At 39.3% G+C, this 27,854-nt stretch overlaps 1 protein-coding gene across 3 annotated transcripts in view; it reads right to left on the bottom strand.

Annotated features, from left to right (window-relative positions):
- KCNAB1 (potassium channel, voltage gated subfamily A regulatory beta subunit 1) overlaps nt 1-27,854 on the bottom strand; it is a 411,274-nt gene that overhangs the window by 364,466 nt on the left and 18,954 nt on the right. Inside the window, exon 1 of one of the 3 annotated variants that reach the window (XM_011959008.1) lies at nt 23,438-23,896. The exons of the other annotated variants lie outside the window; for them this stretch is intronic. Coding sequence (XP_011814398.1) covers nt 23,438-23,679 — 242 coding nt within the window. The 5' untranslated portion in view covers nt 23,680-23,896. Of the gene's footprint in view, nt 1-23,437; nt 23,897-27,854 lie in introns of those variants that run through there. 3 annotated transcript variants of the gene reach the window in all.

Below are 27,854 nucleotides of genomic sequence, written 5' to 3'. Positions count from 1 at the left end.
ATGGAATACTATGCAGACATAAAAAAGGATGAGTTCGTGTCCTTTGTAGGGACATGGATGCAGCTGGAAACCATCATTCTTAGCAAACTATCGCAAGAACAGAAAACCAAATACCGCATGTTCTCACTCATAGGTGGGAACTGAACAATGAGATTACTTGGACACAGGAAGGGGAACATCACACACCAGGTTCTATTGTGGGGAGGGTGTAGCGGGGGAGGGATAGCATCAGGAGATATACCTAATGTAAATGACGAGGTAATGGGTGCAGCACACCAACATGGAACATGTATACATATGTAACAAACCTGCATGTTGTGCACATGTACCCTATAACTTAAAATATAATAATAAAAAAAAAGCCCAATCATCTAGGAGAATTTTATTAGAAGGGGAGATGCTTAAATGGAATACAATCCCTTATCATAAAATTGTTGACCAATTTACTCACTCCATACATTCTCTCTATCTACCTGTTCCACTAGAAATTTAGTTGAAACAGTCTGTGTAATAGTGTTATTAGCACAAAAGCAAAGAAAATGTTTACAAACAGCCAACAAATGAAATCTGGATATGCTTTAAAAGATTTAAACTCATATAAGAAGCACAGGGATCTTGCTGATTTTCACGAATAAAGACTGTTTTAAAGTATACCATATATTGCCTGTGTGTGTGTATATATTTTTTTTTTAATTTTTCTAGCACAATGATAAAAATAACACGTTTACATTTATTTTGGGATTGCGTGTTCAATCTTAATTTGTTAGTATCTCTCTAGTACTATTACACAGTTTCTTTATAGGTCCTTATATTACTGTTTGTTTTTAAATGCATCCTCTGCTTCCCTGTTCCTTTTAAAAGATAAGATTTCTAGAGCCTTTTTATGTACTGAAAACTGAGCGTGTGCCTCCACAGACCTTGGGACTTTCAGAAAGAATAGATGTGCTGCAGATGAGGCAGCATATGCACCCATGGCATGACACTGAGAATTATTTTCAACACTACACTTAACAGTAAAGCCCAGCATATCATCTGAGTCATTAGTCTTTCTCCTTACTTCTGCTGTTTATCATGGCATATTAAGTAAGGCCATTTTTCTCTTTCTCTTGTAATATATAAATGTTCACTGAACATCTGAACATGGAAAAAATGAGGGGCCCAAGCTCCAGCCAGAAATCAGGTGATTCACACACCTCAGTTCCCAACATCGCAAAGGGCTTTCTTTTGCACATAAGCACAGCCTTAGAATCCCTTACACACCTTCCAGGAACTACTTTGTGATCCAACAAGAAGGGAGAGGAGCCCTTGTGAAAACACAGTAAACAAGTCCCCAGTTCAAGGAGATTCAAAATGGTGAGAATTAATCATTTACATTTGAAAAGTGATAACTAATTATTTACACTGAAAAGAAAAACCAGGATAGCTCAGAAGAACAAAAGGGAATAAAGCCACAATACAGATATAATGTTAAAGATAAATACAAATTAAAACATTAACTATAACAAAACATCATTTCCTTAGAAGAGAAAGGCAATATAATATAAAATATTTGTAAGCAAATTAAGGTGTTGATCAATGGAGTGAAACTTCATGCTATATTTTAGTAGTTAGGGGTATGAAACACAGTAATGCTGATTGTGAAGACTCCTCCCTTCTTCAGTGTCCTCTGCTTTGTCCATCTAAGCTCTGCCTCCCTCTTCTCTCAAATTGCCAGGCTGAGCACAGAACAAGACCTTTGGTGCAGGTCTGCAAACTGTACATCCACTGACCACACACAGTATCACAGGCCTGGGTCCATCAGTGAGCAGCAAACTCACCACTCCATTTCTGTTTATAGTCCAGTTTACATGGCAGTTATAATGCTCTACTCACTTACTTGCTTTCATTAGGATCTTCTTTCAACATCAAAAGCATTTTAGACATCATCCCCAGAAACAAAAATGTAAACAGCAGCACAGCTTTTCAATTCTTCCTATTTAAGCACTTGTAATCCATATCTATTCTGAATGCAAGTAAAATTTATTTTCCCTTTTGCTGGGCTGACTACAAAAAGAGATGGAGTGTCTTAAAATAAAGCACAGTGGTATAAAAAGAAGAGAAAATTTTAATGAGAAACATATTGTAAAAAGAGTCCTGAGCCCTAGATCTCCATCACTGGTACTGAAGCCCAGACCAGGCTAAACAACATCTTTCTCAATTTGGGCAGGGAAAACACCCAAACTAACAGAATCCAGCCTGTTTTTCTCCCTGAACAAACATCATAATTCCTTTATAGATCTTTTGTGTTACATTTGCCTTTCTTCTGGGCAAATAAATAGCTGATGCACCAGGCATCACACTATTTGCCAGGAAAACAAAATGAATAAGAACGTGGTCTCTCCCTGCAGGCAGCTTCAAGTCTAGTGAAAGAAGAGATGGTCATGCACACAAATAATTAAAAACAGGGGCACGTAGGGAGGAATGAAGCCAATGGGACACTGATGGAAAAATGATCAATTCTTCTCAAGACAGTGGCCTCATTTGTAACATCTAAAACCTTCTCTGCTTGTATACAGAATGATGTGAGGATCAAATGGGGTATAATATATTGTGAAAGCACTTTGAAAGGTGTAATGCTCTCTTATTCTCTCAAGCATTCACCTTACATTTTCTGCCTTTCTTATTTAGTCACATCTAAACTATAAAGTTAGGCAAACCATCAACAGGCAGAGGGGAGGAGGGAGGGCAAGTTATTCTTCATATTACACAGATTAATTCACTGTGTTTACGTAATTGATTCTGAAAGGCACCACTCCCTATAGCCAGTGGGTTGAGAAACAGTTAGGACTGAGAAGGATAATATGCAAGACTTTGCAGTCTTGATGCCTAGCATTAACTTCTGTACATTAGTATGCACCAGCATCCAACTCCTCAGTTGGAAGACAGGATAAAAAGCAATGAATCACCTTGTAGATCATCAAGGTTGTATCCACACTAAATGAATCTTCATGCCATGGTATCCGTGCAACATTTGGACTTGATTTATAATTCTGTACAAATTTTGCCATTGCCACAAAGGGTAATGAATTAACAAGATAAAAGTTGACTTAAAAGTGCTACTTCATCTGTGTTTACACCCAGCAAAAGGTTATGGCTGGAAATGAATCAACAAGAATAAAGACAAAATTCATATATCTCTTATCGTAAGATTCAGCTGGGGCCAGGAATATGCTCATTGTAGAAATTTAATCACCAAGACCATGATGCTTCTCAGTAACTTGAATAATAGCTGAATATACAGAAGAGCATACATCAAAATGTTTTTTGGTGAGGTACGTATGTCCTGACATCTTTCCCATAACTGAGTTTTATTTACAAGTTACTAACTCAACTGCACTGCCAGGTAGTAATCTGATTCTTATTGATCATAACTCCTACACATTTACCATGAGGTTGACATTGGGTAACAACCAGAGGTCCCACTGCCTGGCATGACTCAAGGTAAGGGGACTATGTGGCATTTTTTAAGTGCCATAGCTCACTGGGAAACCTAAAAAAAAAATTCCATAAAACAAAGACAACCTTAAGGATGCTGAATCTGAGATTTTTGCCTTGAGTTGTATTTTATAATCCCCATCTCTTTTACTGGATGATGAGGCTGTTTTATATCTGCACTGTCCAGCACAGTAGCCACTAACCTCATATGGGTATTGAGCACTTGAAATATGGGTAATGCCACTGAGGAACTGAATTTTTAATTTGCTATTATGTTAATTTAAATTAGCTACATGTGACTAGTGGCTACCATATAGGATAGCATAGTGTGAATCTTACTTTCAAATACTGTTCAATAAACCACACCTAAACTTGAGTTTTAAAAGTAATTTTCTAAACTATCTTATTATAATTCCTCTGCAATTAGTTATGGACTTCAGAGCACCGAAGTTTTGTGAATTATATAATTGGCTTTGTGAAATGGTATCCCCTGTTTTTCTGATCTTATTTTTGTCTAAAACAAGTATCGAGTCAATGGGGATTTTTGCTTCCTTCGGTGTAAATTTGAAGCAGCTAATCAAATGAAGGAGGTGAAGAGTGGTTTTCATGCATTTGGAGCCGGCAGGGTGGGCAGATTTCTCCCCAGGCTGTCCCAGGGTCAGGCTCTTTGGTGTTTTTTTTAAAAAATAACCAGATGTAAGAGTTACTGAAGATGTCATGATGCTGGCTGGCAAATGGCCTCACTTTGAGCCATCAGTAGAAAATATCTGAAGGAATTTCATAGACATCACAGGTCTATGAGAGATGCTAGCAGCCACTTTATCCTTTTTAAGCAAGAGACTCCATTTCTTAACATCTGTGATTCTCTCCAACCTCAAAATCCAGCTGAACATACAATGAAAATAAGACAACTGTTCTCTCAAGACCATCAGGAGTAAGGAGACTGAAGGCAACTAATTAATGGAAGGTTCTGTTTTGAGACCTAGTTAGTTTTAACTTGTGTCTAGCAGAACATTTTCCACATAGCAGGTGGCCAAAATCATTATAATTGACAGATCTAAAATGGGAAGAAACATCAGATTCACATAATGCACAAAAAGTAAACAGGTATAGTGATATTGCTACCATTTCTCTGTCCTCCTTGCTAAAAATTTTTTTTAAAATCCAGTATAAATATGTCCTAAATACTTTCTATTCAATATGGCCATAGGCAATGTTTAGAAAGCCATTCTATGATTTCAAGTATGAAAGCATTTCAGATGTGAGTTCTTCAAAGGCTGCTATGTGCCCAATCCTAAAAATCAGGCATCCCATGCACAGTGTTCTGAATGTTTATTCTAAAGTCTTGTGAATTCTTAGAATGCTTTCAATATCTAGACCAAAAAATTCAAAACCACGTTATATTTAAGAATGTTACGTGAGTAGTTTTCGGTTTTGGTTTTGTTTTTAACGTAAGCAAAACATGCTATATGGATAAAAATTAAGATGCCTTGTCAATAATTCTTCATTTTCATCTGAGCTCACATACATAAGTATTTTGTAGACAAGTCAAAAACCAGTTATTTTATGTAAAGTGTAAAGTCACAATACTTTGCTTATGTGGACCAGCCTTCACAGATTATGCAGAAACCCATATGCGGGTAGAATTAAAATATTTTAAAAATATATAGACAGCTATCTATATTCAAAAAGAAAATATGAACAAAACAGAATTACTACTTAGATCCAAAATCGCATGAAATGGAATGAGGAAGAGTGAGGGGAAACTCCCTGTTAGCTGAGCCTATCACAAATGTCAGATAACTACATTCTTTTTCTTGACATCAGTCCTCTGGAGTGTTGGGGGCTGGATGGGAGTGGTTTGTGTGTGTGAACAAATTATTCCATCTTTCAGTTAGGTCATCAGTAAATGGGGTCATTAAAACCATTGTGAAATAAGAAAAACAAACATGTGGTAAAGACCACAGGGTTTTTAAAAGGAAGTACACGGTGAATGATGGAGGCAGGGAGGTAATGCAGTTGATCCACAGGATTTGGTGAGCACCCCCAGAGGCCAGGCCTACCCCCACTGGGCCCTTTAATACATCTTAAAGGGCAGACACAGCCTTGGAGGAAGGTTTTGCGCTGCTTAAAAGTAAAGGACTTGAGGTTACTCTCAGTTAATAAATTGTAGTGAAGAGATAATTGCCTCAGAAATGGAGTGGTTTAAGGAGTTGCTTTAAAGTCAGAAAAGAAAGAAAAGATTTTCTAGTTCAAGGGCTCTCTCTGAGATTTCCTTTCATGTGAATGAGAATAAGAGGACGATTTAAGTGATTCTGTAGAAGCATTTTAAAGACATAAGAGCCAAAAGCAGCTACAGTTGCTGCAGAGTTCTGCCCTTCCACCTCCTTCCTTCATGCCACAGTGACTACCTCCAGGCCTAATTAGATCAATGAGCATTTTCCCTTCTAGACAACCTCTTAATGTATGTGTGAAAATGAAAGCCAGAATGCAGTGAACAAAGCTATGCAAAACACATCCAGCTAATTTAACTTCCCCAATGTCTCTCGATCCATGCTTTCCTCTCCTTTCCATTCTACTGCTGTTACTCATCTTCAAGCTCTCTCATCTAGATTATTCAAATCACTTCCTATCAGTTTCCTACGCACAGATCTTCCAGTATTATCTTTTTTGGACGGCAGTTTGATCTTGTCACTTCTTACCTAAGAATCCTTCAACAGTTTCTCATGGCCAGCTTCGAAGACCTCCACTGATCTCTTTCTTCCCTGCCTCTTAACCTCATCTCCTAACACTCTCTTCACCAGAAGGGTTGAGGGGTGGGATGAGAGCAAGGAGAAAGAGGAGGAGGAGGAGGAGGAGATGGAGAAGAGTGGCTACCCGCTTCTGAGCTCCTACTATATTATGTGTTTTATAGTTGTTCTATTATTTAATCTTCTCCAAACCCTATGGGATAGGTATTGTTATTTCTACTTCTGATGCAAACAAGTCAATATTCATAAAGGATACTTAAATGGTATAGTCACTCACCTAGCAAGACTTAAAACAAGCATTTAGTCCAGATCTGCCTGTCTCTACTTGTGCTTATTACCATCGTCTTGGTTCCCTACCTCTTGGGCCTTCAGACATGCTGTTTCCTCTACATCAAATTCTCTTCTAGTCTTAGGCCACTTGTTGAACTCTTATCCATCCTTCAAAACCCTGTGAATGATTTTCTGCCTCTAAGAAGTCATCCCTGACTATCAAGAGAGCATTAATCACTTGCTCTACTATGTTATGTTTTTAAAAGCAATATTATATGTATTATGCCAGACTCTAACTATCTGATTGTCATGGCTTTTTCTTCTACTGGACTGCTCTTAGAATTTCTTTAGAGAAGGAACTATGTCTTTCACTGTCGTAAACTCAGTGATATTGCCCAGGGCACAGCTGGTACTCAGTGAATCTTGTTGATTTAACAATTCGTAATCCTATTGTGCAAAGAGAAAACTGGTGCATCAAAAGCCTTTGATTAGACTCTTAACTAGGGTAGCAAACCATCTATGTGACTATTAGCAGGTTGCTTAACTTCTTCAAGCCTCAGAAAACTTATTTGTAAAATTAGTTAGTGGGATGGGGTATGCAAAATTATTCCTAATATCTCCTCAGATTCTAAAATTCTGTGTACTTAGTCTTCGCATACAAAGAATATATGTGGAGGGGCACTGCCATAATCAAATGCAAAATGAAATGTGGCACTTGTATAATTGTACTGACTGAAGAGTTGATGGAACTTAATGGTATTTATTGGAACAATGGGCAAGGGGAGGCTAACCGCCTTATAAATAAAATACTTTATGAGTTTTTAATGTGTTCCTTATTAAAAATGCATTACTTTCCTTGCTAAATTAAATATCATTTAAAGTCAGTTTCTCTTCTTACTTTTAGTTAGATAAGATTTCTGCTCATTTTAGTCATGTGACTAAGCAGAACAAATCACTTGGTACATAGATTAATAGAGGAAAATATTCCCCTACCCCTAAGAAGTCCGAGTTTTAAAGCAAGAAGAAAGCTAAGAATAAGACACAAAGCTTCAGAAATAGAAACAACACACAACTAGGTAGCAGTAGAGTAGTGTCATTCCCAATTTCCAGATGATTGGACACCTGGAATCTTCACTACCATGAGTTTACCACAACATTAGCTCATCAAACATCTGTGCCCTCCAGACTCAATCATTAGAGGGAGTGGTGGACATATGTAGGTTGCCTCACCGTAAACTACTCCCCTCTTCTCCCACCAAGAGTATTCTGAGTCTTCATTCTCAGTCAGGCAGTTTAGGAGGGGTTGAGCACAGAAGCTACAGAAGTCATTCAGCTTCTCTCATCTCCCAGATAAGGTCAGTGGTTCCGAGATGAACAATGAAGCCAATCAAAACTAAAGAATCATAAGTCAGAGCTTCTGGGAAACGAAAGGTGCCTTTGCTTTTTCCTTCTGGGAGTGAATGAGGTAGGGTGCAACCCTGAGAGTTATCAGCCACATGCCATATTGCAGATGAGAGGAAGGCTTGAAGCTGCCACAGACCCACCATGTGGAGCTGAGAGTGAAGCCATTATCAAGAAAGAAAGTCCACAGATGCAGAGAGAAAGAAACAGAGTCCTGTCCACATTGTTTGCATCTTAAATCTGAAATTTTTCCCTACCTCTGGACTGTTCAGTTGGGTGAGCCAGTAAGTTTCCTTTAGTATATAAGCCAGTTTGTGTTAGGTTTTCTGTTACTTGCAGAAAAACAAGTTATATACGATAAAAAAATAGTCTATACGATCCAAGGTTATCTATAAAATAGAAGCACTTTGATAGAATGTATTTCAGTGTCTTGTTTACATGAGAGCCCAAATTTTTCTCCTGGTTAATTTCAGCATAAGAGTATTTATTTGTAAACCTCAGTAGGGATGTGACAAATGAATCCTAATACTTGTTTTGGTTTTAGATCTAAGCTATCTCACTTTATCTCAAAAAGAACTTCAAAACCATAGATCTTAAATTCTTAAAATCTAATAGAATGCTAGATTTTATTTTAATTGTATTCTTTGGCCGTTTTATTATAGTAATACACATGCATTTGGAATGGAGGAGAGGGAAAAAATAATCCACCTTTCTAATGCCTAAAAATAACAACTGCTAATACTTGTGTGTTTTTCATCCTGTTCTTTTTGTTGTGACTTTTATAGTTTAATGGTATCCATTTTGATTGTTAAGCATAAGTTTGTATTTTCACTGAAAAATTGAACCATGGGTCAATATAAAAGATTTAATTGATGTGGAACATTCTGCACACACATACACATACACACCTCAAGCAAATAGAATTCCTGAATTAAATATAATAAAATTAATTTAAATGCAAGTTTATAACCTATAAAGGGACATCTCCAGTTGTCAAAACAAAGGGAACACTATAGTTTAAAATATACAGTAGAATAAGAGCACAATGTCTTTCTACTCTCAATCAGCGGACAGAGATGCTGTTTCATGAGACAAACATAGATAACTTATGAGTATTATTTTTAAGAATCCAGCTTTATAAGCATCATCATTTGTCGAAAACCTTTCTGTATTCTGCTTATAGGTAGGGCCAATTTCTTATGATTTTTTTCTATATGTTCATAAGTAGGAGGAAATTCAGAGATGCTGCTCAATGGATGGTAGTCAGAGTTCTGTTAAGTAGGAGTTCGGAATTAAATTTTAAAATGTTCCTACATGCATATATGGGTCTTTGCTTTCTCCTGTCAAGCCTAGTGCTGTGTATAAAGTAAGATACATTTCTCTCTCTGCTCTTATAAATAGTGGGCTCCATGTTCCTACATCCAATGGTCTTCTCCCAGTCCTCACCTTACTTGACCTAGCAGTAGTATTGAACATAGGTGATCTTTCCCTCTTTTGTTTGATCCTGACACCCCACTCTCGTTTCTCTCCTGCCTTTCTGCACATTCACTCTCAGTCTCCTTTGCTGGTTCCTCTTCATCTCTCCTACCTCCTCACATTGGAGAGCCTAGGCTGTAGCCCTGGAGCTTTTGTTATAATCTCTCTCTACACTTACTTGCTTATCTCATGGCTTTATGTTCTCACACTAGACTGACAACTCCAAGATTTATATATTTATATTTTGAGTGTGAATCTCCAGCCCATACTGCTCCCAAGAACTTCAAACTCTTATCAACTTCACACTTTCCCTTTGTTCTCTAACAGGCATTTAGATCCAACCTGTCTAAAAACTGAGTTCCTACTCTTCTTCCCTCAAGATCCACTCCCCTGCAGTCTTTCTCATCTCATTTAAGGGCAACTTGCTGGTCCTAATTGTCTGGGCTGAGAAGCTTAAAGTCATCTTTGATTATTACTTTTATTGCATACCATATCCATTTATTTTTCAAATCCTCCTGATGGTACTCTTGTAATAGATCCAGAATCCAACTACTTCTCACCATTTCCAATCTGGTTTAAGCAGTTGTTACCTCTTTGTGGGCAATTATGGTAATACTTTCCTGGGCAAGTATGGTTAACCAGTAACTCTACTTCTACTTTTCAGCCTATTTCCCAACTTAGCATTCAGACAATCCTTTTAAAAATAATTCAAATCATGTCACACCCTTGATCAGAATTCACGAAAGCTTCCATCTCACTCAGACTAGAAGCCAAAGCCAACACCTTTAAAATGGCCTACACATTTTTGTACAATGTGTCTATTGTGCAGTAAAGAATTAATCTTGCCCGAAGAAAAATCTAGCTCCTTGCCCCCAACTCCCGAGAGTTAACCTCTAAGTCCTTGGAATGCCCTAACCAATAAAAATGTCTTTGTTTATCAGGGGACCTAAGACCCTACAAGATGGTCTAGGCTAAGTATTCAATTTATGGTGGGAGTCTTGGGCCACACTGTATCAGACTGAACTCCAGAGGGGCCAGAGACTAAGGTCAAACACACAGGTAGTCAGCTGTGTCTACATGGCCAAACCCAAATAAAAACTCTGGACACCAAGGTTCAGGTAAGCTTCCCAGTTCCTGAGGGAAATAAGCACCATCCACACAACTCCACTGGGAGAGGACAATTGGAAGCTCCATTCCTGGTTCTCCTGGACCTACCCCTAGGTACCTTTTCCTGATGCTAATTTTAATCTGTATCTTTTTGCTATAATAAACCACGACCATGAGCATAAGACTTTTCTGAGTTCTACAAGTCCTTCTAGTGAATCACTGAAACTGAGAGTGTTCTTGAGGACCTCCTGAACTTGCAATTGTCCCTTTACCTTCTTGACATCATTTCTTACTATTCTACCATTCATTCCCTCTGCTTTTGACACATTGGCTGCTTTTATTTCTTTCTACAGACTTTCACACTGGGCTTTTGCACATACTGTTCCCTCTGTCTATAATACTCTTTCCCCAGAAACTTCAATGATTATCATTTCTACCTCCTTCAGGTACTTATTCAAAAGCTGTCTTCTCAGTGAGGCCTTCCTTGGCTACATTTCTTAAAATTGCAACTGCTCCCTGGCACACATACTCATCCTCCTTCTGTGCTTTGTGTTTCTCCAGAGAATTTATCCTTCTGAAGTATTACATATTTTATTTATTTTTTATTTATTTATTTATTTTTGTTTGTTAACTGACACATCCCCACTAGAATTAAATCCTTAAAAAAGCAGAGAACTTAGCCTAGGTGTTCACTGCTGTATCTCCAATGCCTGGAATTGTGCAAGGTGAGCACTCAACGGAGAGCTGTTGGATGAATCTGTGTGAGGGGTGGTTGGGGGCGGGGGGAGAAATAGGTAGATGGTTCAGTAAAACTAGATAGTGTACCAAAACCAGCAAGGCTTGACTAGTGGTCATACAGAATAGTTTTATAAAAAGAGTGTAACCAATGTATCATATAATATGCATTAGTAAATTTGGCTGCATGAACCTGTTTTTCCATCTTGTATAAGAAGAATGTGTTTTGGATTATCCAACATTTTAAATGAGACAGTCATGAGACACATTAGAGAAAATATTTAACCTATACAGTATCCAGAACCCAAGAGCTGGTGAACATTAGGTCAGAAATGGAAGGTTCTTGGAGAGGTACCTGTGAAGAAGGGGCAGAAAGAAGATAGCTGGATTCTGTCCACTGTAATGAATCTCACCCATGCTCCTGCAGATAACCAACCCTCTGAAGTAGAAACACATGATCCTTCCACTGCCATTGCCCAGTCCCAGCAGCACTGACTACCTTTACTGAGTCAAATGGGTCAGGGTCTTGCCAAAGTGGTAGAGTAGGGCAGATTTAAGTAAGAAAACCCATGGATCTGATGATACCACCAAGGTCCAGCCTGCAACTATTAATTACCAGCAAAAGAGTGTTTCAGTTGTAGGCCAAATAGTTGATGGGAAAGTCTGATCTATACCAAGAACAAGAAGTCTAACCAGAACCCACACTCATCCACGATTACTGAATAGATAGAAAATTCCCTGGTGCATTTATCTAGGAGGATGAGTCAGCTAGGAATCCCAACAGGTAAGCTAACTCTCCACACTTGCTCCCCATAGTTTGGAAGATGACAGCTGGCTGCTATAAAGAGATGATGACCCCCCCCCGTAATAAGATGGAAATGTGAAATGAGGAAAAGAGTAAACTTAAAGAGGACTTGCCAGTGGGATTGAGGGACAACTGGTAAGAAGGGAAAGAAGAGCTCGTGGTAAGAGGAGTGGAGAAGGAAAGGCCCATGGCTCTGTAATATGAGTGTGTTAGACATCTTCACTACTTCTGGTGACCTTAGTCAGGCTGTAATCAGCTAAACCTCCCCCAGAAAGCACCACCTCTAAGTGGAAACAGGAATTCACACTGAGTGAAAGCAATGAGTGTCTCATTCTGGTCAAGGAAACTCAAGGCCCCACTATGAACAGGGCTGGGCAGTGACACATAGAGAACTTTGTGGAGGAAAGAACAATGAGAAATCTATGTTACTTAGAGCTTTCCAGATAAACACAACTAACATGAGATGGACAAATTGATAGATAAATGGATAGACAGGGATTGACTGACTGATTGATTGATTACAAGGAACTAGCTCATGCAAACTGTGGAGGCTGAGAACTCCCAAAAACTGCAGTTGGCAAGCTGGAGATGCGAGAGAGCCAATAGTGTAGTTCTGGTTCAAATCTGAAGGCCTGAGAATCAGGAGGGTCAATGGTGTAAGTTTGGGCCCAAAAGCCAGAAGGCTCAAGACCTGACTCAAGAAGAACTGATGTTTCAGTTCATCTCCGAAAGCAGAAATAGACTGATGTCTCAGATCCAACAATTAGACAGAAGGAATACCCTCCTCTCCTACTCATGAGAGGTCAGCAGGTCAATGTTTTTGTTCAACTTCAAATAACTGGATGACGCCCATCCACAATGGGGAGGGCAGTCTGCTTTACTCAGTCCAATAATTCCAATGTTAATTTCATGCAAAAACACCTTCACAGACACACGCAGAATAATGTTTGACCAAACGTCTGGGCACCCTGTGGCCCAGTCAAACTGACACAAAATTAACCATCACAAACTTAATGAATGATTGAAGTAAATGAGCAAATTAAGGTCAAACAAGATGGATATCTCAGGAGAAACAAACATAACAAACATACAGGGGGCTATGCCATGATAAGTATGATATGGTCACCTCAAAGCATCTTAAAATCCAAGATTTAAGGACCTATTTCCTATGAGAACAATGCCATCCTCAAGTACCACTATCTCAAAAAAGGACACCTTGGATTTTTCATAGTGAAAGTTAGGAAGTGAGTGGTGGGGAGACTATGGATCCTGGTGAAGTGGTGCCCTGTGCCTGATATTCAGCGGCTTGTCCTCCAGTGAACATTGAAGGTTTATTTGTTAGACTCCTGCTTAATAATTTATTTATTCAGCAAATATTTATTGAGCTCTACACTAGATGTCAGATTCTGGGAATGCAGTAATTAACTATACAGATAAAATCCCTGCCCTTTTGGAATTCACATTCCAATGAGAGAGACAGATGATACAGAAATAAACAAATAAGTGCACCAAAAGGAAAAATAGAGGTAGAGTAAGAAAGTGCTAGCATGGACTGTTACAAAGAAGTTACAACAAGAGCTAACTCTTTGGAAAGTTATGTATAAAGGTGCCCATCTTATACAATGGTCATCTCTGGAGGTAATCATAGCTCTTCTCTGAAACCATAACCAGCTTGTAGATGCATGTATTGTCACTATGCACTGAGTTACAGAGTGCCGTAAAATTCCAAAAGCAGGGTTAGTCACTGACCTGTTACAAACCCTTCAAATGATAAATGGAGAGCTTAGATACTTAATAAGCTGCACGTTTTACACCCACACTCTACAATTGTCAGAGCTTCTATCTCTCTGCCTTGGCAAATTAAGAGGAATATCATGAAGGAGAAAATGACTAAAGACAATTGGGTCAAAAGACAATTGGGTCAAAATCCATTGTCTAAAAATGTTCCATCTAGCCCACTGAGAACCAGCATCTTTCTGGAAGCTCCCACCCCTCCCACAGTGGTTTCACTAGAAGCTATAGCCAGAATCCATACTCCCATTGCTCTGAATCCAGCTGGTATCAGGCCTTTCCTTTGGCTGCCACTTCAGCCTCTTGGGATGGTTTCCTGACCCAGCTCATTTATGGGCCCCTGACTTAGGGGCTCGACAATCCTGAGGTAACCGTGTCTGCGGTCCATCAGTGCTCAGAGGGCCTTACCCCTCTTAATGTCTGGTGACTCTCTTTTAACACACCTGCCACCAACACCCACCCCTCAGGGGATGTGCTGAGCACATGGACACAGGGGACTAGATTTATATAGGCTCATAAGGTCAGTAGGCCTATGAGATCCCTTAGCTTTGGGCCTAAAGTTCCACATGAAAACTTGGTAGCCCGCGTTGGGTAGCTGTGGAAGACACAGTCGTTGGCAGGGACGTGGTAACAATATCCAGGAGACCTCCTGCAGGCCTAACAATTGTGTGGCACCACAGCGCCACCTCCCAACCCAAGACGGACTTGCAATTAGTTGTAGTCTTTCCTTTGACCTCTTTCCTACGCTAAAATTAATTTTTCCTGAACTGTTCCAGATTGAAGGAGACCTAAAAGATATGACAACAAAATATTGCCATCCAATACTGATCCTGTACAACTGGAGTAAAAAAATGCCGCAAAGAGCATTATTGTGTCAGCTGACAAAATGAGAATACAAGGGTAGATTAAAGTATCATATTCATGTAAATTTTACCAAAGTTGCTAATTGTACTGGGGATAAGAAAATATCATAACTCTTAGGAGAAATTGAGGAGTAAAAAGCCGTGACGTGTGAAACTTAGTTTTTAAAAGCTTGGAAAAATAAATGGGAAGATGGGTTGTAAGGAGTGAGCATGTGAGAGCATGAACAAAAGTTAAAGCAAATGGGGCAAAATGTTAACAATATGTTAAGGAATAAATAGCCCAGATGTGTGCTTTATATTATTTTTGCAACTTTTCCTTATGTTTGAAATATTTTCAGATAAAAATTTTAAAATAGCTCTGACCTTAAGCACTAGGCAGTTTGTCTAAAAATAACTCCTTTACTACCTGTACTCCCACCATTAGGGATTCATTTCTTTGGATGATATATTTTGCAGACACTCTATTAAAAAGCTATTTTTATAAAATAGTTTATAAAATATTTTATAAAATAAAAAATCTATTAAAAATCTATTATATTTTAAAACTTAGGGAGAATTAGTTGGTAACTAGCTAAGGAGAGGAAGAGAAACCACTGGATGGGAGGCACTCGCTCTAAGTGCGGGGAGGTGACACTGATAAGCGAAAACAAACAGTGGGTATAGAGGAGGACCATCTCCTAACCAGGTGATGAGCCAGGCCCGCAAGACCATGGTTCTGAGAATATTGATAGGCTTTGATATGGCCTTCTCCCATGCAGTCCAGATTCACTATGTCTGCTCCATCTTAACTGTGTAACAAGGTGTCTGCACCTGAGATGGGGCTAACACCAACAGAATATTCTCTGAAAGATGGTAGGGGATGAGATATCTACTTTTCTTTTCTTCACCAACCATGCCCAGGGTCTGTGGTGTAGCTCAGAACTCCCTAGGCTAGAAAACTCCTAGACATAGAAAATTTGCTCTATAAAATATCTAACTGGTTTAGGTTATAATAACATAGGCTTGTTATGGGATCAAGGCTTCTCAGTACCTTAGGAATATGCTGGTCTTACCTTTTTAATTTTTTCACACTATACAAAATTTCTCATTGTCACAATCAAGGTAAATACATAGATTCAAATTTAAGTTCAAGTCTAGGATTGTCTGAATCAAGTTTTCTGCTAGCAGTGTTTCAGGGAATAGAAGAGCTTCCTTTTCTTTATGAAATAGCACATCCTAGTGGCACTCACAGGCACTGTAGGGAAATTCAGGAACTGTTTTTCTCTTGGGTGAAAACATCTTTTGCCTACAGTTACTCCTCGGTCAGGAAAATTAGATTTCAAAATGCTCACTGTTTTTCAGATGAAACCTCTGTCAACAACTTCTATATGAGAAAGCATGGATCTCTGTAACTCAGTATTGTTCTCAAGCCCTGAATTTCCAGTATTCTCATCATGCTGCATAAACAAGGCAACTTTTATCCTGGAAAACCCCAAGTGGAAATTTCAAAACAGATTGAGTATCTGCCCACCCCCCAACAATATTTCAAGTCCAAGCAGCATTCATCTCTCACTCTTGCTTAAATTCTCAGCATTTTCTATCTAAACTGACACTTTCAAAACATGACTTATTTTAGCACTTCTATTCCATTCAATAGGAAATAACACGTTCTGCTCGTTTTGAATAAGCCCCTTTCACTACGCCTCCTCGGCCCTTCACCAGTAGCCTGTTCAGGTTTCAAGTAATCACATACATCCTGAGCCCGAGCCATCTTGGTGTCATCTACTTTCCTCCAGAAATATTGATACAAGGAGAAAAACAGCCAGAGGGCTCATAGCAAATTAGCACAGGCCCGGAGACTCACCAAAATTAGGTCATCTAAAATAAATCATGTAGACATTTTTTCATACAACCCCCTGCATGAGTAGCATTTTTCTAGGCTATTGATATTCACAGTCACAGCCCTAGCTATTAATACTTTTCAAGCAGGTCTGAGTGTGCCAAGCATCTCATGAAAAGGGCAGATCACAAGAACACATGATGAAAGGGTGTTTTTGGTGGGGTTTGGGGGGTCCTGGGAGGATGACAGTAAGTGCAATTTAGGAACAAATGTAATTTTCAACTTCCACGTATGTCAACCCTGTAATACTATGAAAAGGAGAAAGAGCAAGAGGGATAGTCTTTCCTGGGTGTCCACTATATGCCTCCTTGAGTGGATGGCATTCGCCTGTGAAGTAGGGCTTATCAGCTTCATTTTGTAGATAAGGAAGCAGGGGATGAGAGGAGGGAGGGAGGAAGCTTGTCTTTAAATCCTCCTGCTAGAATATCATGTTTGCACTGTGACAGAACCCCAGAGAGGGGTTCAGGTGAAAAAATTGTTCCTACTTATCTTCGGAGTCTTCATTTAATGATCAATGAAAACTCTCATCTATGCCATCAAATTCTCTGCCCTGACATCTTTGAGAAAAGCTGGTAGTTGAGTGAGGCTTCTCTCTAGTTTTCCTTCCCCTGTTTTTCCATTCCATCCCTCCTGATATCTATGGATAGTCCATAGCAATGCACCATGCTCGGATACTCAAGCTTTTCTGTTGATCTAACCTAGAAGCTTCCTTCCTATTTTCTCTTGTTTTAGGTCAGGCTTGGACTATGTCCTTTTTCTTCTTGGTCTGCCATCTAGCAGCTTGGATTAGTGTGACCACCACTCAGCAAGCACACTTGCCTTTTAACAGAAGTCTCTGAGAACTGATGTCTCCATTCTAGGGAGATCTTCAGACACTGGGGCAAGCTGATGGGAGAGACACTCCAAGCTGGTGGAAGTTTCAGTCCTTTTCATTTCATTTTGGCTCAAATATTTTTGTGCTAGGCACAATGCCAGGCACTGGAAATGCAGCAGTTGATAAAAGATACCTTCATATTACATCGTTTGAAGAGTTATTTATTCCAACATTTCCTGAGGCCAAGCTGATTAAATAGGAGCCCACGTGGGAGATAAAAAGAAAGAAAAACAAACACTTTCTCAATAGATCCTAATAGGAAAATCAAAAAGAATGAAAAAGCAAGTGAGGAGAGGAGGGTGATATGTTCAGAATTGTGCAATATTCAATGTTAGGTACTTATTTTCTGTCCCTCTCTCCTTTATAGATAGAAACACACTTCTTTTTGGGAATGCTGAAGATGACTAAGTGATAGATTCCTAGGACTGGTTAAAAAGGAGTTTGAAGCAAGGGAGCACTTAGGTTCCCACTCTGGCAGGCAGTGAGCTAAGCACTTCCACATATGTGACTTTATGGATTTCTTACAATGCCATTGTGAAATAAGTTATATTAGGTCCATTTTACAGATAGGGAAGCTGAGGCTTAGCAAGAGTAAGTAGCATATTGTATCTAAGATACAGGAGAAAGGATGGGGCTAGAGCACTATTAGTAGGAAAAAAGGAAAGTTCCTGCTTGCTCTTTGGTTTCTCTCCTTCCCAACTTCTGAATGGATGCACCTCAATCAAGCAACATGTATGTATGCAGCACTTTCTAAGTGCAAAGGCATTGATGGAGTATAAAATATTGTAAGTTTCAGTCCTCATCCTCAAGGTCTTGATGCACAATTTTGATAATAAGATACACACACCAGAAATAACTAACAATCTATATCCTATATAGAGAAAAGACTGGTGGTCCATGCTGTGGGGCCAAAGGAGAGCCTGTGGGTTGGAGTTACCTAGGCAAGTGGGATGTGTAAGAATATTCCAGGTAGGAAAAGTAATGATGAGTAGAGACTCAACGATTCCAGCAGAAGGTGGAGGGTAAGCATGCAAAGAAGCAGGACTGAGCAGGTCACAGAGCACAGTAACAACAGGGGAGCCTGGAAAAGTAGACAGAGCAGAACAGTGAATATGGCTGGATCTGCAGTATCTCCAGGTGTGTGTGTGTGTGTGTGTGTGTGCACGTGCATGCGTGTGTCTTGGCATGTGGTGGGATGGAGGTTGGGGAGCTGGGAATAAATATGGAAAGCATGAAGAAAGCACTGGACTGAGACCCAAGAGACAGGGGTTCTAGTCCAAGCTTTGTTGCTAGCTGGAAGTGCAACTGCAGGCTACACACTCAATATCTCTGAGCCTCAGTTTTCTTCAGCTGTAAGACCAGAAATTGGAGCAGATTATCCCTAAGGTCCATCCCATGTTAAGAATTCCGAGACTTTCCCTACTTTTCCCTTTCTTCTTTTATTGCCCTCTCCCTGCTGTCAGCTCAAGGCTTTAGAAAATGTTATCCTTAATTGGCAAATAACACTTATTTTTTCCAGAAACAATTGCTTAATTCCATGAACCTGAACAAGCCCTGTCATTCTTTAAAAAATAAAAAAACAGAAATCTGTGTTTTTGTTATTGGAAAATTCTTTTTTTTTTCTTTTTGAGACAGAGTCTCGCTCTGTTGCCCAGGCTGGAGTGCAGTGGCCAGATCTCAGCTCACTGCAAGCTCCGCCTCCTGGGTTCACGCCATTCTCCTACCTCGGCCTCCCGAGTAGCTGGGACTACAGGCACCCGCCACCTCGCCCGGCTAGGTTTTTTTTGTATTTTTTAGTAGAGACGGGGTTTCACCATGTTAGCCAGGATGGTCTCGATCTCCTGACCTCGTGATCCGCCCGTCTCGGCCTCCCAAAGTGCTGGGATTACAGGCTTGAGCCACCGAGCTCGGCCGTGTTATTGGAAAATTCTTAAAGCATAGCCCAAAATGGCCAATGTGGTTTCTATTTAACCAATGCCACTTTTTTCCTTTATGCACCTATTTATCTTTACTGAGTTATTATTTGATGTGATAGTAATATTAGGGGCTCCACAGGAAAGATCCTCTAGGAACCTTACTGCTGTGTTTGCTATAAGCATATTGCGAGGATATTATTCATCACACAAAGAAGAACCTCAAAAGGAACTTCTCTCTGATTTACAGATCAGGAAGAGGTGTGCCATTACAGAGCGACTGGCTTCTCTCTAACTCAAGGACCCTGTAACTTTGTAAAGGGCTCAGTTTCCCTCTTCACAATTTAATGCTGCCAGAAAGCACAGAGCCAAATACAGGTCTAAATCTTGCAACACATTGACTTATACACAGCGTGCTCCCTCACCCTTGGCTCTCCGTTCCCTTCCTGCTCTTTTGGTCTTTCTTGGCTCTGTTTTTTCCATCTTCTTTATAATTTATTTTTATCTTTCTCAATTATATGCATTTGAGTTCCTTAAATACCTCTGGAAACAAAAAGGTTTAAAAACAAATAAATGCAAACAAGTAAATAAATAACCTGAGCAACTGAAGGCCTTGCTTTCTAAACCAGGGGTCAGCAAACTATGGCCTGCTGAACAAACCCAGCCTGCCACCTGTTTTTGTAGGGCCCACAAGCTAAGAATGATTTTTACATTTTTAATGGTTTGTAGGAAAAAATAAGATTTGTGATATGCAAAAATTGTATAAAATTCAAATTTCCGTGTCCATAAATAAAGTTTCATTGGAACAAGGCTATGCCCACTCATTTGCATATCATCAATAGCTACATTCACCTACATAGCAGAGGTCAGTAGATGTAACAGAGGCAGATACAAACCTGGAGCATAAAATATTTGCTATCTAGCCTTTTACAGGAAAAGTGTTGTCCCTGGATTAGAGCTTCACTTTATATCTGTTTAAGTTTCTCCCGCCAATGTTAATATTATAGGATTGCTTCAAAGCTAGGTATTTGCTACATACTAACTCAGTCTAGATATTTTTGGTGTTTTTCTCATAAAACTACCCCTCGGTGTATTTTAACCTTGACTCAGGCTCATGTTTACTGTTTGACTTAGAGTTCAGTGCTATGTAATAAAGACAATTAATTTTCAGCTTTTTAGAAGTAACTTGAAGACCCTTTTAGGTCCATTTTACAGTCACTGATAAAATGAATTTTAAAACTTCTGTTTTTGCTGAGATTTCCAAGCCAACAGAAAGATCTACACAGCAACTTGGCACTTTTTACACCACATTCAATGTCCTCCAGTTTCTTTTCAACTGATGCATGTGTTTGCATATTTACTTCTTTTTTTTTCTCCTCCTGGTCAACCTTAGTTAGAAATAAAACGAAGTCTCCATGGAAACACAACATAATGCTCTCTCACAGATGATCGAGGGACCCAAACAGCTGGTATTGGGCTAAAGTCTGCAATGGCGTCTGACCAAATTCGGAATGGAAAACAGCTTAGCCGGCTCTTCCAGACCTCTCAGAATTCTAAAGCTGAGCATGGAAACCTACACAGATTGTGAACTACCGTGGGTTGTCTTATTCTTTTATTTTCCTTCTGAGAATATTCTCTTATCCATTTATATGTTTCACTTAAAGGGTTTCAATCCCTCCCCTACTTAGACTGATGGACAGACACAACAGAATAAGTGGGAAGAAAACCTCCATTCCCAGTGAGCACCTACTATATTAGGCATTCTATGTCATGACTGGCCCCCGGTGTCTCACAGTTCTAAAAGAGGCAGAGCTTAAATTTGAACTCTGATCTGTTTAACTCCAATGTCCATTTTCTTTCAACTTCACAAGAAAAAATAGAAAAAACAAGGCTTAACGGAGGTTTTCTCTTTAACATAGCCATGGTCCCCTGCCCACCCTCTTTTTCCTGAGGGGAAAAAAAAATCATAATAAAGAAGTAAGAATATGAAAGTCAGCTTCTCTCTTAACCCCAACTATGTTTATAAGAAATCAAGATCTAAAGCTAAGTTGGGGAGGAACCAAGAGAACCCTGGTTCTCTTTCCTAGAAATCCTTTCCAAATGGTTGAAGGAGAATGTCTTAAATAAGGGTAATAAGGGAGTGTCTTAAAGGGAGAATAAACAGAGCACTAAGGACATTGGGGAGTGGGTAATGGAGAAATGTGTCAAGAAGATGTGTCAGCACAAGCTCATTCTAATTTAGAGCCTTGGCTATTTCTTAGGGTTAATGGTCAACTAAACTGTGCTTTTCTCCCCTCAAACTCTGATTTAGGAGCAACATTATCCTAGGTCCCATTTCTTACTAGGGTGTGATCTGGTAGCATACACCCTTGTCCAAAGCAGTATCTGGCATCTCCAAGGTAACAGAGTCTTAACCACCAAGGCATCATAAAGAGTCGCTCCAAACCTATAGTCTCAAACCATGGGGAGTATGGGATCCACATAGGTGTCTCAGTAGAGGCTGGGGGATGACTGCTCCCCTCAAGCAGGTGGGCTCCAAGCTCCCACCTTTAGCTGAGGCAGCTTTGCTTTCACCGGTCTAAAGAAAATGTTCCTCCACTTCATAATCCTTTGAAAAACGCTTTCCTAGAACATACCTTCATCTGAACATTGGCACACAGCACAGATCTGTAATTGATATTTAAACTAGACTTTTGAGAGAGAAAGGCATGCCCTCTGAAGGTTTATGCAACAATTCATGGTAACACCACCCACCCTATGACAAAGACATGGAGGCAGACTTTTTTTTAAAGTGAAATGGTCCCTCTTCCCCTTCGCCTGATCTGTGTTCACATCACCATCACCACTACCACTGAGGGTCAAGGAAACACGGAGAAGAGAGAACATGGGAGGACAGAGAAGCAGGCTCCTTCTAGTGACAGACAGATTCAGGAAAGAAACAGCAGCATCTCCTCCTCATCCATCCCTCCTCATTCCATGAGCTACCATGAAAAGGTGAGCTCCCCTTCCAAAGCAGGATGTGGTAGGCTGTCCTATCCTCCTTATAAATTGAGAAGAGTTCATTTCTTTTCTGCACAAGCCTTTTATTACATAAAGAGTCCATGTCGAATACTTTGCTCTCCAGAGAGGAGCCATATCATTGCAAATTGCTGTATTAATATAATTAGCTGATAAATTAGAGCAGCAGCTACTACACTGAAATAGACCTTCAGATTATAGAAAAATGAAATCACTGGGGACATATTGTACATGAAAAACAATCTTATGCTGTGTAGAAGTTTTGATTTGAGCTAGGACAACTGTTCTTACAATTGCTAAATTGTTTTTTCAGTTTTCAGTACCCTTGTCCTTCTGAATGGCTTTTACTCAGTTTCTGGGCTCTTTAAAACTCCAGGCGCAGGTAAAGGAAGCACTTGTGCAGGAGCAATAATTGCTCTGAAAAGGAAAGATTCTTCCCATCGCAGAGCAACTTATAAAGATTACACATCCAACCCTATACCAGGAAAACATTTCTCCTTTTTGTTAATCTTTCATGAAATAAATAATGGCATTGGAAGATTAGTGTACAACCAGTAATTTATCTTGGGCTACACTGATAGGGAAATAAATAAGTGCTGTCATTTCAAGGAGAACTTGAACTACTTTATTAGCTGTTAGTACAGACCACATGATTCAAGTTTAGAAGAAAATAAGTCTTGAATCCCAGGCAGCATTAAAAAAAAAAAATTCCACTCTTAACTTATAAATTCCCTTTCCCTTAAGAAGAATGGAGTCCCCATTCTTCATTCTGACCTGCTAAATCATCTCCCTACTCAGAGCCAAAGATACTTCTTCTGGCAGCACATGGTTAGGAGTTTCCACAGGTGAACTTGACTGTCTTTTGCGTAACCCTCTGAGGAAAGAGAAAACTTAAAGCTAAAAAAAAAGAAAAAGTAGAAGAAGAAGAAAAAAAACAAGGTAACCCAAGAAGAGGGCTCACTGCATTTTTCTTTCTTTTTGTTACAGGGTTTTGTCTTCCTACTTCAGTCCTTATTTCTTTAATAACAACCTTTGACATCAGTGCAGTGCCCTGCTTGGATGACTTTGCAATCAGCAGTACCTGTATGCCATGCCCGTCTCTGCTCTGGTGGTTTCCCGCAACGAAATTCCATGAACACGTAGAAACTTTTCCAGATACTTCTGTTCGGCTGCTCCACTGGGCCTCACAGGTTTGCAGGCTGCCTGAGGCTGAGTCTTGGTCACTGCTAGGTGCCATCTACATTTTAGAGCCGATTCACTGGATTTTGGCAGACCCAGCTTGGGGCTAGGGATGTCTGCGCAGGCAGGTTTATACAGATGCATGTTTCAAAAACCCAAGGAAGCAAAGCTAATTGCACAGTGCTTAGCTTTAAGACTCACTGTATCTTGCTGTGAATACTTTGGGTTATCTGGCTTCAGTATGTCCCTCAAAAGGATTAGCTTGTTTTCTTTAGACCTCTCTTATCATTTTTGTAGGCGAGCAGGCTCCTACGTTCCCGACAGAGCTGTTGGTTGTGTGTTTCTGCCCAGGCCTGTGCATAAAGGAGCCTTTCGGGGGCCAATCACTTTTCTCATCCCTTTAAAGTACTCTGAGTCAAACGTAAGCAACTATGTATTGGCCCTGGGGAAAAAAAATATGGGAACTTTTTCCCAAGTCTTTCTATTTAGGTAAAAGGAAATATTTTGGTGGGATCTGGGCCAATCTGTTTTTATAAGGACCATAAAGCCTTAGGGATGATTCATGAGTATGTAATGAGGCTTCTCTAAATTATTACATATTTTGTAATCAAATAATTTTTTATACTAGTGGCATGATTCATTTGGGTGAAAGGTCCATTAACCTCTTTCAGATGTTGTTGTCAAATGATAGAAAAATATCAAGGGGTTGTAAAAGGCAAAGGGTCCACACAAATATGGCTAACTATTTTTGACAAATGTGAAGAGCAGTTCTGTGGTGCTGGAGCAACTGGATATCCACCAGCGAGGCAAAGCAAACAACAGCAAACAAAAACAAATGAACCATTGACCTAAACCTCATCTTTATACAAAAATCAACTCAAAATTGATCATGGATTTAAATGTAAAATGTAAAACTATAAACTTGTAGGTAAAAACAGGAGAAAATACTCAGAACCTACAGTTAAGTGAAGAACTATTAGACTTGACACCAAAAGCACAATCCATAAAAGGAAAAACTCATAAATTAGATTTCATCAACATTAACAACTTTTGCTCTATGAAACACCACGTGAAGAGGATTTTAAAAAGCAAATTACATTCTGGGAGAAAATATTTGCAAACCACATATCTGACAAAAGACTTATATCTAGAGCATACAAAGAACTCTCCAAACTCAACAATAAAAACATAAACAATCGAATTGGTAAACGGGCAAAAGATATGAACAAACATTTCACTGAAGAGAATATACGGACGGCACATAAGAGCATCAAAAGATCATTAGCCATTAGAGAAATACAAATGAAAACCACAATGAGAGATCACTGCACACCTATCACAATAGCTAAAATACAAATGGTGATAAACACTAAATGCTGTCAAAGATTCAGGGAAACTGGATCCCTCATAAATTGCTGGTGGGAATGTGAAATGGTTCAGCCACTCCAGAAAAGTTTCTTATAAGACTAAACATTCCAAACTTACTACAACACAGCAATCACACTGTTGGGTATTTATCCCAGAGAAATGAAAACGTATGTTCACATGAAAACCTGCACAGAAATGTTTATAGCATCTTTATTTGTAACAGCCAAAATCTAGAAACAACTCAAATATTCCAAAATGGGTGAATGATTAAACTGTGGCATATTCATACTATGAAATACCACTCAGCAAGTAAAAGGAATGAGCTATTGGTCAAAACAACAAGTTGAATAAATCTTGAGAGCCTTATGCTGAGTAGGGAAAAAAACAAAAGCTAATACCAAAAGGTTACATTTTGGAATCTGTATCATTCCATATATATAACATTCTCGAAATGGCAAAATTGTAGCTAGAGAGGAATAACAAATTAATAATGCCATGGGTTAGAAAAGATGAAAGGGAAGAAGATGGTTGTGGCTATGAAAGGGTAGAGGTGGGATTCTTGTGATGGAACTGCTGTGTCTTCATTATGGTAGTGGTCACATCAATCAATACATGCAACAAAACTGCATGGAATGAAATATAAATACACAAAAATGAGTGCATATAATATGGGTGAAATCTGAATAAGGGCAGGGGATTGTATCATCATCCATTTCCTGATTGTGCTATTGAACTGTGGCTAGGCAAGATACCACCATTTGGGGACACTAGGCAAAAGATATATGGAATCTCTCTATTGCTTCTTATACCTGCATGTGAATAAACAGTTATCTCAAAATTAAAAGTTAAAAAAAAAAAGCAAAGAAACTCCTCACATATGGGTTTTTCTACCACATGATTCCAGCTGTGACTTTCCTCCAGCCATGACTCCTGGATATAAACTGTTCATTTGGTCTAATAGGCTTCACACTCCCACCTCCCACCTGCCATCACATCTTACATCTTTGCTGACATGAATCTCCACACACACGCACATGCTCCCTTAAAGCTCACCTCCTCTAGGAATTCTTCCCAGCCCCTGGCACACAATTATTCATTGAAATTCCACTTGCAACTCAAATCTAAAGCCCTCACTTGACACTTCTAAACTGTTTCACAAACATTTGCACACCGCTTGTGATTTCTGCCATATTTTTGTATATCCTATACCATTATTTATTTACTATTTGGAATTGCTTTTTCTACCTAAATGAATTTTTTTTAGTGTTATGGACTGAATGTTTGCATTCCTCCCAAAATTCATATGTGGAAATCCTAACTTCCAGTGTGATGATATTAGGATACAGGGCCTTTGGGAAGTGAGCGAGTTGTGATCTTGGAGCCCTCAGAATGGGATTAGTGCCCTTATAAGAAGAGGCCAAAGGTAGTTTGCTCTCTTTCCACCATGTAAGGACACTGGAAGGAGAGAACAGTGGCCCTTCAACAGGGAAGAGGGCCCTTACCGAGAACCTGACCCAGGTGGCACCCTGATCTCAGACTTCAGCCTCTAGAAGTCTGAGAAATTAATGTGTGTTGTTTAAGCCACTAAGTCTATGGTAACAGCCTGAACTAAGACATTTAGTTAGGAAACATTATATTACCACCACCATAAACAGAAAAACCTTGTTACTTGTAATAAAATAGAATGTAGCCTGTAAAAAATGTAATCAAAATGAAGAATGTTATTACATTGCAGCTGGATATTTAGTGTCCAGAGGCTTGGGATCAGAGTCTTAACTCTTTTTATCTTTTATAGACAAAGATTTAAAAGTATTAGAGAGGTTTTAAAGATAATTTAGCACAAATCTGAGATTTTCTCTTCCCTCCTTTTTAAATAATGAGAAAAGAAATAAAAGGAAATTGAAACAGCAATATACTACGTTTACAAAGTGAATCAGTTATTTAATGCCGTATGAGTGGTACTTGTACCTTCTTTGAGAAACAAAGACATAATATGCTGTCCCAGAGTATGAGATACCTCTCTTGCAAGTGTACCTCTTAACTCCCCATCCAGATTATAAGGCCTTTTAGGGAAGGGACTGTACCTGATACAAGCTTGTAAACTCCAGTTATAATGATCAGAATGATGCTTTGTGCACAGTCAACATTACATAGAGATTAACAATTTCCTTGCTTTAATTTTAAACTCCCAATAGCTACCTTTTCTCTCATAAACCTATTTCCATTTTCACCCTAGCAGCCAAAGCCCTGAGCATGAAAGAAGAAATAAAAGCTTGTAAAGAAAAGGTCAGAAAAGCTAGGAAACACACACACACACATACACGCACACACACATAGAGTACAATGGAGTTAGGGAGAAATTAGCATTCCCAAGTAAAGTCGCACCATTGACATCACTTATGGTAGCCACCAGTTAAATCTGACTATGTGAGCCATGAAAGTGGTTCCTCCAGGGCTGAGAACACCTGGAGGTTGAGGCAGTGGTGCCAGTGGAGGGCCTAGGAAGAAACACAGGTGAACCAGGAAAGCAGTTTCTAAAACATGGGGCAGGAGCCCTCTCCCATGTGTCCCTCTCTTTTTGTCCTCCAAATTTGGAACTGGGCCCTGGAAAGGAGAGAGAAATGAGAAAGGCAATATTTGTCTGGAACTGAAGTTTCTTTTCATAAAGTTCCAAAAGCAGGTCAACGTCATAAAAGGCCGCAGTTTAAAGGTGGAGGATAGAAACTGTATTTAATAAGAGAACTATTTATCCCTTCGGTTGTCAATACAAATTAAGATCAATTTTAAGTTCAATGTGGTAAGACTGTAAGAAATGCCTCTGAGCAGCTGAGAAGGACAGCTGTCTTTCTTGCTTTCCTTCTGTGTCTCAAGAACGATGATTTTCACATTCTTTTTAGAATATTTAAGTACTGTGCAATCACATGGTCAGCAGAGTGTAGGAAAAAACAGGG

Source organism: Colobus angolensis, unplaced genomic scaffold, assembly GCF_000951035.1.
Source record: "Colobus angolensis palliatus isolate OR3802 unplaced genomic scaffold, Cang.pa_1.0 Scaffold48, whole genome shotgun sequence".
Classification (NCBI taxonomy): domain Eukaryota; kingdom Metazoa; phylum Chordata; class Mammalia; order Primates; family Cercopithecidae; genus Colobus; species Colobus angolensis.
This window is presented reverse-complemented; position numbering and strand designations above follow the sequence as displayed.